Source organism: Zophobas morio, unplaced genomic scaffold (assembly GCF_036711695.1).
Source record: "Zophobas morio isolate AGI-343-1 ecotype UQ-CSIRO unplaced genomic scaffold, CSIRO_AGI_Zmor_V1 ptg000011l, whole genome shotgun sequence".
In the NCBI taxonomy this organism is placed as follows: Eukaryota; Metazoa; Arthropoda; class Insecta; order Coleoptera; family Tenebrionidae; genus Zophobas; species Zophobas morio.
Genome location: NW_026972116.1, coordinates 15,169,757 through 15,182,988, shown reverse-complemented (window position 1 = coordinate 15,182,988; position 13,232 = coordinate 15,169,757). Strand labels below are relative to the sequence as shown.

General features: G+C 32.8%; 1 protein-coding gene across 3 annotated transcripts in view; it reads right to left on the bottom strand.

Moving 5' to 3' along the window:
• LOC135127023 (uncharacterized protein) overlaps positions 1-13,232 on the bottom strand; it is a 331,051-nt gene that overhangs the window by 76,643 nt on the left and 241,176 nt on the right. Inside the window, exon 2 of one of the 3 annotated variants that reach the window (XM_064053320.1) lies at positions 11,249-11,605. The exons of the other annotated variants lie outside the window; for them this stretch is intronic. Within the exon in view, the coding sequence (XP_063909390.1) occupies positions 11,249-11,447 (199 nt within the window). The 5' untranslated portion in view covers positions 11,448-11,605. The remainder of the gene's footprint in view (positions 1-11,248; positions 11,606-13,232) is intronic. 3 annotated transcript variants of the gene reach the window in all.

Below are 13,232 nucleotides of genomic sequence, written 5' to 3'. Positions count from 1 at the left end.
TTCTTTCCTGTAAATCGCTCTTATATTCTGCATAATTATTTTGTATCGCAACTAGATGAGGCTTCCTCTGCTTTTTTCTAGCTCTTCAATGTATGTTTTTGTCATTTCTTGTGCTTCTTTTTATTTCTTTGTAACCTATTTCCAGTTTCTCCCTTTCCTTTGGGTTGTTTGTCTCAATCGACGGCCCCTAGAGTACCCGTTTTCGTCTGTCTGTCTATCTGTCGTTTGTCTAGATTTTTATTAGACAGAAACTACCGTACCGATTCTTGTCAATTTATATGTATGCCAAGTATATCATATAGATGGTAAAACATCAACCCAAATTTACCCAATCATCTCCACCAACCGTGTGATGACGTCTCCTTAAAATTTTTCATAGTAAGTGGGATTTAAGTTTTGTAAAATAACATACTCTTATACTTGGGGTTTATGAATCCGCCTTTGGGGTTTTTTCTCCCATTGTTCTATTATTAGTATCACACTACACGTGTTGAAATTGTTGATCAGAATATTTTCACATGAAAAAAATCACTATAGATTAAAAAGTTACGAGTGTCAAAACACATTTATAGGGTGTTAAAAAATATGTAGATTGTTATTTAGTTTCTTACATTATTACTGGTATTATCTATATTTATTTTAGTATAATTTTATATAATAGTTTCGGAGATTATCTGTCTAATAAAAATCGACACAGACAGATGTACAGACAGCCGACAAACAGACGGACTCGATTACTATACTTCCTTACCTTACGCTTGAGAAGGAGAAATGATCGTCACTGTTGATATAATTCGCGCAATGGGCGAAATTTTCCGTTAGTTTGTTCGGTGAAAATCTTTCTAGATAAAATAACAGATTTACAGCAAAAAAAAATGAAAGTATTGCTTCTACTTTAAGGTAACAGTAAACCATAATAGGAGCAAACAATGCAGATGCGGCTCTTAAGGTTCTTAAAGGGAGAAATTTGACGAATATTTGCTGAATTTTTTCAATACGTTCCCTATCTGAGGAAACAAATAACTGTAATCGAACGACTGCGCAATATGGCGCGATGGTACTTTCGCGGACGTCAGTGCAATGCTCTAGAACGTCAATTACAGTTCTCCTGACCGAGACTCTCATTCTCAAGCGTTGGCGCTCCAACACTTCCCTCCGAGTCACAAATGGTACGACTTTTCATTAAACGTACGACGTTACGTTTGAAGTAGCCTTTTCGGCTGTTCCGGTCATCCTCGGAGATGGCGTCTCCTGGCTGGGGAATGTTTTTCAATATTTAAGCGAGGTGTTGGAAGATAAAAGCATTGATAGGAACGAGATGAGATTCTAGGAACCAAAATGAATACCTAAATCGTTAAATGCATCCACTCTAGTAAGACACATGTTGTTTAATTTATAGTCGAATTGAATTTGTCTGCTCTCATTAGTAATCGTCATTATATTACATTTCTTATAGTTTACTAGCAGTAAGTTAGATTTACTATATTCATCAAATATATTTAAATCATTTTGCAACAAGATGCAGTCCTCTATGGTTGGAATGTTTTTATAAATCTTAAGATCATCAGCATATATTAAAACGTTTGATTTTATGTTGTTAACAATGTCATTTATATAAAACAATAAACAGAAGAGGGTCCAGTACAGAACCCTGAGACGCCCCCGAGGGAACATGTCTTTTTATCGATTGGAGTACACAATATTTAACGCACTGTAATCTATTTGATAGATATGGCTCAATTAATTTAACTAATGTATTAGAAAGACCAATATGTATTACTCAATTTTGCCAATAAAATTACATTATTTAATCTATCAAAAGCCTAAGAATAATCAGTGTAGACTACATCTACCTGGAATTTGGCATCAAGTGAGTCAGCGGCAAACTGAGTAAAAGCGCATAAATTTGTAACGGTGGATCGACCATTGACAAACCCATGTGGACATTCACTAATTACATTTCTGAAGTTAAAGAGGAGATGCTTGTGTAATATCATTTCAAAAACTTTTGAAAAAGTAGAAATCATAGATATGGGCCTGTAATTTTCAATTATATTTCTTGCGCCAGTTTTAAAAATTGGAGATACTATTGATAGTTTCTCTATTTCAGGATATTTACAGGTTCTTAGAATTAAATTAAAAAGAAATATTAAAGGTTGAGATAGTACACACTACGCTGTATATTCCTTTCACACATGATTAACTCCAGAAATTAAAGTTTTCAGGTGAAAATGAAATGAAAATTTAGCATCAATCAGAAGTCCTAAATCCTTGACCGACTGAACCTCAGCTGTTACCGTTCCAACACTTCCCCTTGAGTCAAATGTTCATTAAATATATGACGTCTCTTGGGTACGTCCTGGTTCGCGCGCAATGTTCTAGAAACTTCGGTCACAGTTCTGCCAACCGATACTCGCACTTTGATGTATGGATGGGGTTCCAAGAAAGAAGACTATAATCTTTTCACACAGGATTAATTCGAGAAATTTAAGTTTTCACATGAAAATTAAGTAGAAATTTTGCATCAATGAGAAATCTCAAATCCTTGGGATATGTTTGGCTCAACTTACAACACTTACATTTGTCTAAAGCAAGATCTAAATCATTTAACACCATACTCTAAAAGTATTATATCGGCATGGATATATTTTTCATCATTGTCACAGACAGTTTTGTAAACAGCTTCAAATCATCAGCAAACAGCAGTTTGCGATATTTAATGGCTGACTTAACGTTATTTATACAAATTTAGAATAGGAATGGCACAATGTGTGAGCCCTGAGGCACACCCGAAGTTATCAGAGCTCATTTTACTGTACGAGCTCTATTAGTTACGTATGACTCTAACCATGACAGCAGTGTAACAGAATCCGATTTGATTTAATTTGAATAATACACAATGGTGATTGACGGAGTTAAAAGCTTTACGTCTGTATACGAAGTATCAACTTCGTAGCCACTTTTCGAATATTTTGTTTATATAGTTGGTGCTTAAAATAGATTTGTTACTCTCACCATTAAAAACCGTTGCTCTTCTAGAATTAAATGTTTAAACTTATTAAGTAGTTTTGGAATATAATTGGTACTTCAATAATTGTGACACGTGTTGGTAAAAATGAAAAAAAAAGCCATATTTAGGTATTTTTTATGATTACATAATGATCCCGAATAATACGAATTTCAAATTAGGGGACAAAAATAATATGGTTACACTTAACGAATGTTTGAAGACGTCATATTATCGTCATACCAATAAATACAAACCGAATAATTTATCATTCTTGTTCATTTTTGAAACACAACAAATTCTGCAATTATGTATTATCTTTATGCTTTATTTGTTATTTATGGCATAGTATCGGAATTCTAGTCTTTGGGAGGCTGTAATACTTTTATTAAATACCACGACCAGACGCATATCCGTAAAAAATAATTTTGACAGGTATTTTGGAAGATAGCTATAATTCTTCTAGACCGATATTGTTTTTTAAACAAAAATCGAATAGAACTTGAGATGTTTTGAAAACTTTGCTGTATAAATACTAAACACTTCAACAGTTCATTACAATAAATTACGTTAAATTAATAAACAGATAATCATTCAGCATCTAATGAGAAAAATATAGCTGCAGCGTCAAGAATTGAACAAAATATTTTAAAAATGCATAAACATTTTTTTTAGAAAAAAGTTATTTTTTCTGAATGATTTTGTCCGTTCGACGCAATATATTCTTATCCGTTTATATTTAACTTGTGTGGATATTAATCTGTAAAATTTGAAAAAGTTACATCTTATTACTTAGAAATTGATTTTAAATTTTTGAACCGAATTCGACTTTACACCGAAATTATATATTCAGTTCATCAAACTACAGTGAGAATATTTCGTATAAGTAACAACCGACTTAGCTAAAAAAAAGAAGAATGTATTTTTAATTTTTTTAAACAAGGATAACGGAAACATAGCAGACATCTTTCCAAACACAGAAACAAATGTTGGCTATAAACTGCGCATTATAATTTAAAATTATTTCCTCCATCCTGTACTTGCACCCGCGACGCTTGTTTATTTTACAGTATACATGTGTCTTGCGATATTTTTCCAACTTTATGTCGATATTTTCATCGCGTCTGCATATTTTTGAGACTTCATGTTTTACTCGTCATAAACAACTTCAGTCGACTGAAGTGTCGTTTATTTGTCGACCGATATCCAATTTACTCAACACTTTTGCCAAACTAATTTTGTAAATAAAGCAGTTCTAATTAAAAGTTCTTTTGAGTGAAAATTTTTAATTAATCTAATTTTATAACCACGCAGAAAGTTAGTAATGAGTTGAAAGTAGAAAAAAATATTAGTTTTCTCTTAACATCTCATTTTAAAGGGTAACTGCACTTTGATTTTTAATACTAAAACTAGGTCAACACTGCACTCATTTATTTAAAGCTTCGAAATTAAATTGTAAAGAACACTTCACTTCCACAATACCGCAACTCCATTAAAAAATAATGGGAGCAGTTAGCATTACCTTTAATGAAATGTCCCGATTTCTTCATTTTCATCACAAAAATCACACAGGACCCGTTGGTTAGTTAATACAAACGGTTTGTGTGTTACTGAAGTGAAGACTATAAAATTTGGTAATTTAGAAATATTTGGACTGCTAGATAAATATTATTGAAAGCGATCTGTTTGGGTGGTAAAAAAATACAACTCGCATACTCCCTGTTACGTTTTTAACAAATTAGCATATGTGCAATATTTCAAATCGAGAGCATCTGACCAACACTCGGGGTAATTAATCTTCATGCATAAATAAATATTTAAGGAACTTTGACGTTTTTAAAATTACGTTACCTCAATTCGCTTCGGAATAACTTCGCGAACTTGAAATGTGTTTAAATAATTTACAATTATGAATACGACACGACGTACATCTTCTTGGTGGTGCTGTCATATTTTGGCTGAAAACTTTCTGGACAAATGTCAACTTCGGCGCGAAACTTGTTGTGAGCAGAGGAACTGATGAATTTAATCTATTGGCTTGGATGTTTGTTCCGTAAAAAGTTTTCAGACAAATAAATAAAACGAAAGGAGCTGCTTTCTTGTCCGGATCCGTACCCCCTTGCAACAGTGGAAGTCAAATATTTACAACCTTTTAATTACAGTCTCAAGTTCTTCTATATTGGATCTTCCTGTTTGAGATATAATACTAAAAAAATAAATACAAGTGTGTTGATTTTGTCTGATTAAAGCGGAGTTTGTAACTTTTCCTGTTACGTTATATTTTTGTTGTCGTGATTTTATCGAGTCATAATTTCTGAATGATTTTTCAGGAGTCGTCTTCTGTTCGCTTTTGGTTACTCTGACTTAACAAGATATTCAAAGCTTTGTTTTCGGTGTAGTATTTTTCCTTTTATGTGTTATTTTGTAGCGTAAACTACCAAAACTTTCTTGCAACGAAAGATACATTTATGCAGTATCATCAAATCGAAAGCCAGATTTAGTTGGTACTGCTAGTTTCAAAATAACACAAAGTTTACCCGAAAAGTAGACATAGAAAGAAAAATAAATAAAAAGCGGAAGTGGCACGATTTGACTGAAAATAAAAATGTTGTGTTAACTTTGCCACTAACCAAATGCACTGAAGTCAAAACTGTTTGACTTAGAAATAACAAATTGTAATTAGTTTCGCTTAAAATCAAAACGCGTAATAAATAACCCAGAGGTAAAATTTCCACTTCACGAATATAAAAAAAGAGAACAATATTTTCAATTAACTCCTTTCCAACATCAAATTTCCTTACGTTTTGCAATGCTTTTGAATTTCTTTCATAAATGAGTAATTCCAGGCAAAACTACGTCACAGCTTCTACATTTAAATTTCAAAGAAACCCAAACATTGATGCAGGAATAAAACGTATATCGTAAAATCCATTTCCGAACTTTAAAGCGCAAAACAAAATCATGCCGATGGGTGAGGGATCATAAAGCAGGTGCACGTCGTTGCTTTAAGGTTGCTTTTTCGTTTTGCTTAGAAAAGATAAAGAGTCACTGGGTTAAATTTAGTAACATTGTAAAGTAGTATCTTGTCATTAAAGCTCCTCTTTTTGTGGATAGTTATTTAAAAATTGCATGAAAATTAATTTTGAAGACAATAGATATATTATATAAATTAATGGAATTACATATATAAAAAGTATCTGTGCCTTTATTAAGGGTTTTACCTTGTCAACTGCGTACCGATAGCCTGTAGAAACCGTTACCTTCGTTTTCCTGAATTTGAGGCCTGTCTTTTCTAATGTCATGTAAATACTTTGAATGCTTCCCACATCAGCTGATTTCTGCAGTCGATGTCGATTTTTTTTTTCTCTCCTCGAACCTTGCTTGACGTTGTTCACATCTCCAATCTCTCAAATTTATGTTCGCATTGAAAGAAAACATATTTACGCATTGACAGATCGAATACTTTTTCTTCTTCACTATGATGAAAATTTTATTAAAGTGGGATTTTGATTTTCTAATGTTCTTCTATTTGTTGCAATGTGTCTATATTAAACGTTTTGTCTGCGGATCAGGCACTGAATATATGAATCGAAGTTTTTCGTTAAATCTTCTTGACATCTTGCACAAGTGTTTCGCTGTTTCAGCGATAGACGCGACTTTATTATTGTTTTGCCAGGGAAATTCTCGAAGCCACAAGTGGCGTCTATAAGATCCGCATAAGTTGGAAAAATACTTTCCTTGAGATTATTAGGTGCGTTAAATACAAAACAAAGAGTTTTTTGGAGTTTTCGGTATATTGGTGATCAGATTAATCACAGTTCAACATACTTGAAAGAAATGGTAAGTTAGAAGATGATAAATACTTATATACAGGGCTGTCATAAATGCTTTATGCAACCATGTGGGAACTGATTTGTTCCACCTCTCCAACTGTGTAACTGTCTCATTTGGCGCTGTTTCGTGCTTTATTGGTTGCATAAACTGCAAGAGATTAAGTTGAAAACTGATAAATTTGTTCAAACTCAAAATCAATTGATAAAATATTTGTTTCAGTTGATAGTAAACAATTTTTATCTACCTGTATAAAAATTAACTTTTAATAAGAAATGGAACTACAATAAATCTTGAAAATGTTCACCGTTTGCACATTATTCTTCATATTTTTGGAAATGTTCGGTAATATTCTTCACTTACGCTATGACGTTAACTGAATTTTCATTATGTGGTTGATTTCTCACATTTCACATCGCATTTCGCAATTCTTGTCGCATTTCTCACTTCTTATTTCGAATTTCTCATTTCACAATTAATTTCTGATTTAGCATTTTTCATTTCCCATTTCGTATTTCTCATTCCTCATTAAGCTGTTCTCGTTTCGTGTTTATCTTTTTCGTTTTTCAAGTCTAAATGCTTATTTTCCATTCCTCATTACTCAATTCTCATTTTTCATTTTATTTTGTTTAATTGGCATTTCACATTTTTCATTTTTCGATAGTAATTTCTCATTCTCCATTATTCATTCATCACTTTACAAATCTTATTTCATATTTCGCATTACTTTCGAATATCTCTTTTCACATTTCACATTAATTTTGCAATTCTAATTTCTCATTTCGTAATTCTGAGTTTTCATTCCTCATTTGAAATTTTTCATTTCTCATTCCTAATTGCTCACTTTTCATTTCTCATTCCACATTTTTAATTTCAAATTTTTTATTTCACCTTCCTACGTTCACATCTCTATTTAACATTTCTCATTTCGCATAATTTGGAATTTCCCATTTATCATTTTATACTTCTGATTTGCCATTAATTTCTTATTTCTCATTTTTCATTTCTCATTGCACATTTTTTAATTTTAATTTTCATTTCGCATTAATTTCACATTAATTTCGTATTTCTCATTTTTCAGGTATAATTTCTCGTCTCTTTTCTCATTTCTCATGACGCATTTCTCACTTCGCATTTTTCAGATCTCATTTCGCATTTCCCTTTTATGATTCCGCATTTCTTATTTTCTTTTCCCGTTAATTTCGTGTCCTTTGAATCTCATTTCGCATTACGCCTTTCAAATTTCTTATTTCTCATTTATTCCAATTTCTCTTTCTTCTCATTTCTCATTTAGTATTACGCGTTTTGTATTTAAATTTCTCATTTCGCATTTTACATTTCTTGTTTCGCATTCCCTATTTCTCATTTTTCATTTCGTATTTTTCATTTATCATGTCTGATTTCTGGTTTAGCATTTCGCTTTTCTCATTTCCCATTTCATATTTTGTGTTTTGCATTACACACTACATATTTCGCGTTTCTCCCTTCTCATAACGCATTACTTTACATTCATTTCGCATTTCTAATTTCTAATTTCTCATTTCGCATTTCGTATGTTTCATCTCTCATGTCTCAATTCCCATTCCCCATTACTCAATTCTCATTTCTCATTTTATATTGGTTTGGCATTTCATAAATATCATTTCATATTTCGCGTTCCTTTTGAATTTGTCATTTCTCATTTCCCATTTCTCACTAATTTCGCATTTCTAATTTCTCATTTCGCCATTCGCAGTTCTCATTTCTCTTTTCGTAATTCTGAGTCCTCCTTTCTTATTCCTAATTACTGTTTTTTCGTTCCTCATTACACATTTCTAATCAGTAATCACATATTGCAAATTTCTAATTTATAATTTCACATTTCTAATTCCACATTTCTAATTTCACATTTCTAATTTCACTTTTCTAATTTCACATTTCTAATTACTCATATCTAATTTCACATTTCTCATTTCTCATTTCATATAATTTCGAATTTCTCATTTTTCATTTTATAGTTCTCCTTTCGAATTCCCATTTTCTCATTTCCAATAAATAATTCCAATTACTGATTTCTCAATCGTCATTCCCGATTACTCATTTCTCACTTTATATTTCACATTAATTTCTCATTACGCATTTCATATTTTTCATTACGCATTTGGTATTTTTAATTTAGTACTTCTTATTTTTCATTTTTAATTTTCTGCGTTTATTTCGCATTTTTCACTTCTCGTTCCGCAATTCTAATTTCTCTTTTCTCGTTAATTTCTATCTAATCTTTAAAGTCTCATTTCGCATTACGTATTTCTCATTTCTCATTTCTCACGTTGCATGTATCATTTCTCGTTTTGCACTAATTTCGCATTCCTTTCTCTTCACAATTCCCATTCTGTATTTTGTGTTTCATCTTTCACAATTCATATTTCGCATTTCTCACTTCTCCATTTGCATTCATTTCACATTTCTATTTTCTCATTTTACGATTCGTATTTTTCATTTCTCATTTCGCACTTCTCATTTCTCATGCTTCATTTTTCATCTCTTGCTTCGTATTTGGCTTTTTCCATTTCTCTTTCTCATTTCGCATTAATTTCGCCTTTTAATATCCTATTTCGAATTTCGAATTTCTTATTTCTCATTTATTACAATTTTTCTTTCTTCTCATTCCCCATTTCGCATTTTTCATTTCTTATTCCTCATATTGCATTTCTCTTTTATATTTCTAATTTCTCATTTATGATTTCGTCTCACTTCGTATTAATTTCGTATTTTTAATTTCTCATTGCGTTTCTCATTTGTCGTTTCTGATTTTCGCTTTTTTAATTTTTCATGTTGCATTTTACGTTTCCAATTTCTAATTTTATTTCTCATTTCTCGTTTCATTTTTCTGATTTCGCTTTTCTCATTTCTCACTTGCCACTTCTCGTATATAATTTCTCATTTCCCATTTCGAGAAATTGAAAATGCGAAATTAATGCGATATAAGAAATGGGAAACGTGAAAACAGAAATGAGGAATGCAAATGAAACAGGCGAGATCGAATTGTGAAATGAGGAATTTGAAATGCAAAATTAATGCGAATTGGAAAATGTGAAATGAGAAACGACATGCAAAATGAGATGCGAAGTAATGGGAAATGAGAGGTACGAAACACGAAATATGAAATGAGAAATGCAACATAGGAAATGCGAAATGCGATGTGAGATGTGAGAAATGAAAAATGAGAAGTAAATGAAAAATACAAGGAATAATTTTTATTCTTTTAGGTGAGTTTTACTCAAATCTGGGACATCGAGCAGTTTAGTATTGGTTACCTGAGATATTTTGGTTTCATCACTAACGAACAGAATGATATCTGGTATGAAATGGGTTCGTTAGGTTCCAGTAGAGTGTTGATATATGTATGATTAACTGTACCCTGAGATGAATAATAAGAAGTAAACATAAAATTATCACCCAAGTGAAATTAATAGGTTCAATTTTTTTGTTTATGTGAAAAAAAAATGCATACCCATTTTGTAAAAAAAAATAAGTTATTATTATTTTTGTATATTTTTCTGTTCAAAAATGTTCAGACTATGTACAATATTATTTATTTTTTTAATTACATATTCTTAATTGTTAAAATAGGGAAAGAAGAATGTAAGAATAAATAAAATAAATAAATCGGTTTGCTATAAACCAAAGAGGTTTTCGTTTTTTCTTGATTAATTGAGAAATTAATTTATTTTTAAAATGTTTCAGATTCCCAAGCTGTATTGTATACTTTGAAGCTATTAGAATTCCATAATGAGGAGAATTAAATTCATCATTTACCTGTTACAAGCTTTCAAATTGAAACTTTGAAGTCATTGTATGTACGAACTTGCATTGCATTGTGTTAAAGTTCGACACTTTTGCATGCAGTAGTGCAAGCATAATGTTTTACCGTCGCTCGGTGAAGTTCGTTAACTTATTTCATTAAAATTTTACGACAATGTAATAATAAAATCATACAAAAGCGTGCCCAGAAACCATAAAAAAATCGTTTAAACTTAAAATCGTCGCGTTCGATCTAAGTAGTAATGCTACAGCTTGGCTCAGGTAATTTCCTAGTCTCCAAGGTCGTTAGCTCGCTCTACAGCGCATTTCGTGTCAAAGTGCATAGGTGTTTTGCAAACTTAATAAACTTAATAAGCATTCAACCACATTAACTCGTACTTTTGCACACACTTAAGCTGTGCTGCCGGAAGTTTAAAGGGATTATCAGCAGACGACTAAATTGGAAACCATTCCCATGTCCTCTATAAAACGTTAAGGGCTTAGTGTTATAGGGGAGGAAGTTACATATTTTACAGCCGTCCGCGATTGCTCCCTTAACTTGTTTGCCCGGGTCCGTCCGTTTGCATTAAAGTGCCTTACAATGTTTATCCATCACGTGCTGTTTACCTAAAGCGAACTTAACTCCGGTCCAGGCTTCCCTGACGTAGTTGAAAAGCCGTCGATACAAAGGCCTACGAGATCTATGATGTCTTATTGCGGTGGTGTCTTCCTGTGGCTCGTTGTGGGACGCTCGCCGTTGCTGGCCTGGCTGTTGGGGTTGCTGTTGCTGCTGTTGTTGCTGTTGTTGTTGCACCATGGGGTACATTATGCGCCCGGCATCGTAGAGCCGACCTGCGCCTCCACAGCGCAACCCCTTCGCTACATCGCTATTTTAATTGACGAAAGGAAGCAAACACGTGGAAGCCATGGGGATGTGGTTAGCAAAGCGATGTGTTAGTAGGGTTAGTTTGATTTTCCAGACGTCTGTAAAGAAAATCCACAGTTACAAAAGCGGAAGAATTGTTAAAAAAAGGAACATGAACAGGCAACGATACAACGCAGAAGTAAAGCATACGATACAATAAAATCAAAACATACAGATATTAAACTTTATTTTCGTTCACTTGTTAGTGTTGTATTAGTTATTGACAGTTAAATGCGCACTCCACAGGTTAGGATTGCACTAACGGTCGCTGACGCGACTGCGCCGGGCGGCGTAAATCCTTCCCTGAAGAATGAATTGCGCAGAGAGCCGCGATTCTACTCAACCCGTGACGAGAGGACTGCACCAACCACTTAATTCGACGTTCACAAGAAGCTCAATCTTTGAATTGTACTTGTATATGTCAATAAACTTCTTGTACAACCCCTACAGTATTGAATTTAGGATTTAATTCAACATTCTAGGACTGATTGCAAAAAACGAATTTTCAGAGAATTGTTAGTACAACCCCATTGAAATAGAGTGGGGGTTATGTAAATCCAACTTAACGAGCACAAGTTTTCGGGCTTCATACAAAAATAAGGTCGAGAATTTATTGAGGTTCTTTCCAAATGTAGTTCAGAGATGTGAGAAAATGTTGAAAAAATACCTACATCCATTATTTCATTGGAGAAAACTGATTCAGAATCGCAATTAGAAAATGATGATAATGACAGCTTAATAAACTTAATAAGTATTCAACCACATTAACTCGTACTTTTGCACACACTTAAGCTGTGCTGCCGGAAGTTTAAAGGGATTATCAGCAGACGACTAAATTGGAAACCATTCCCATGTCATCTATAAAACGTTAAGGGCTTAGTGTTATAGGGGAGGAAGTTACATATTTTACAGCCGTCCGCGATTGCTCCCTTAACTTGTTTGCCCGGGTTCGTCCGTTTGTCCAACGGAATAATGGACGGTGAGTCCGAATAGTAGCTAACATTTAAACTGTTACTTAAGTAATGAAAATAATTAAAACTAAAAATTTACTTTTAGATGATGAGATTTACCACCCAGAAAAGATTTTAAGCTTGTAAGATTCTTGTGAACATACACTAGAAAATTATGAAACAATTTGATAATTCTTGCAACTTTTAGTCAAAAGTTCTGACACATAGATGAAAAACTACTGCTTAAAGTTAAAATTAGATACCTGCTTTTTGATATTCTGGTAGCTACGTGGTCATCATATATATTTATTCCAGCTTAATTCTGTGTCAGTAACTACCGGGTGACTATTAATATTTTAATTAAATTTTTGCGTTGGCAATTTTGAATTAGTGGCAGCAATTATCGTTTGTCAATTCACAGTTGTCAATTTTGACATAAAATTTTGAATATGTTGCCAACCTGACAAAAAAATCACAAACTTTTCTCGGTATTTTGCACCTTATGGTGGACAATACTTCTTATACAAGGTTTCAATAAATGATTATAGGATAGCAGTAGGTCATGTAAACCTGCCGCCTCTCAGATTTAACTGTACGGAGAACCGTATTAAGTGCCCAAGGACGCATGACAAAGATCACACATTGATCGCACACATGTGTAAAACTGGTTCCCTAAACGTTTCCCATGTTTTTAAAGAATCAAAATAATTCATTACGATAAAAAGAAACCAATTTA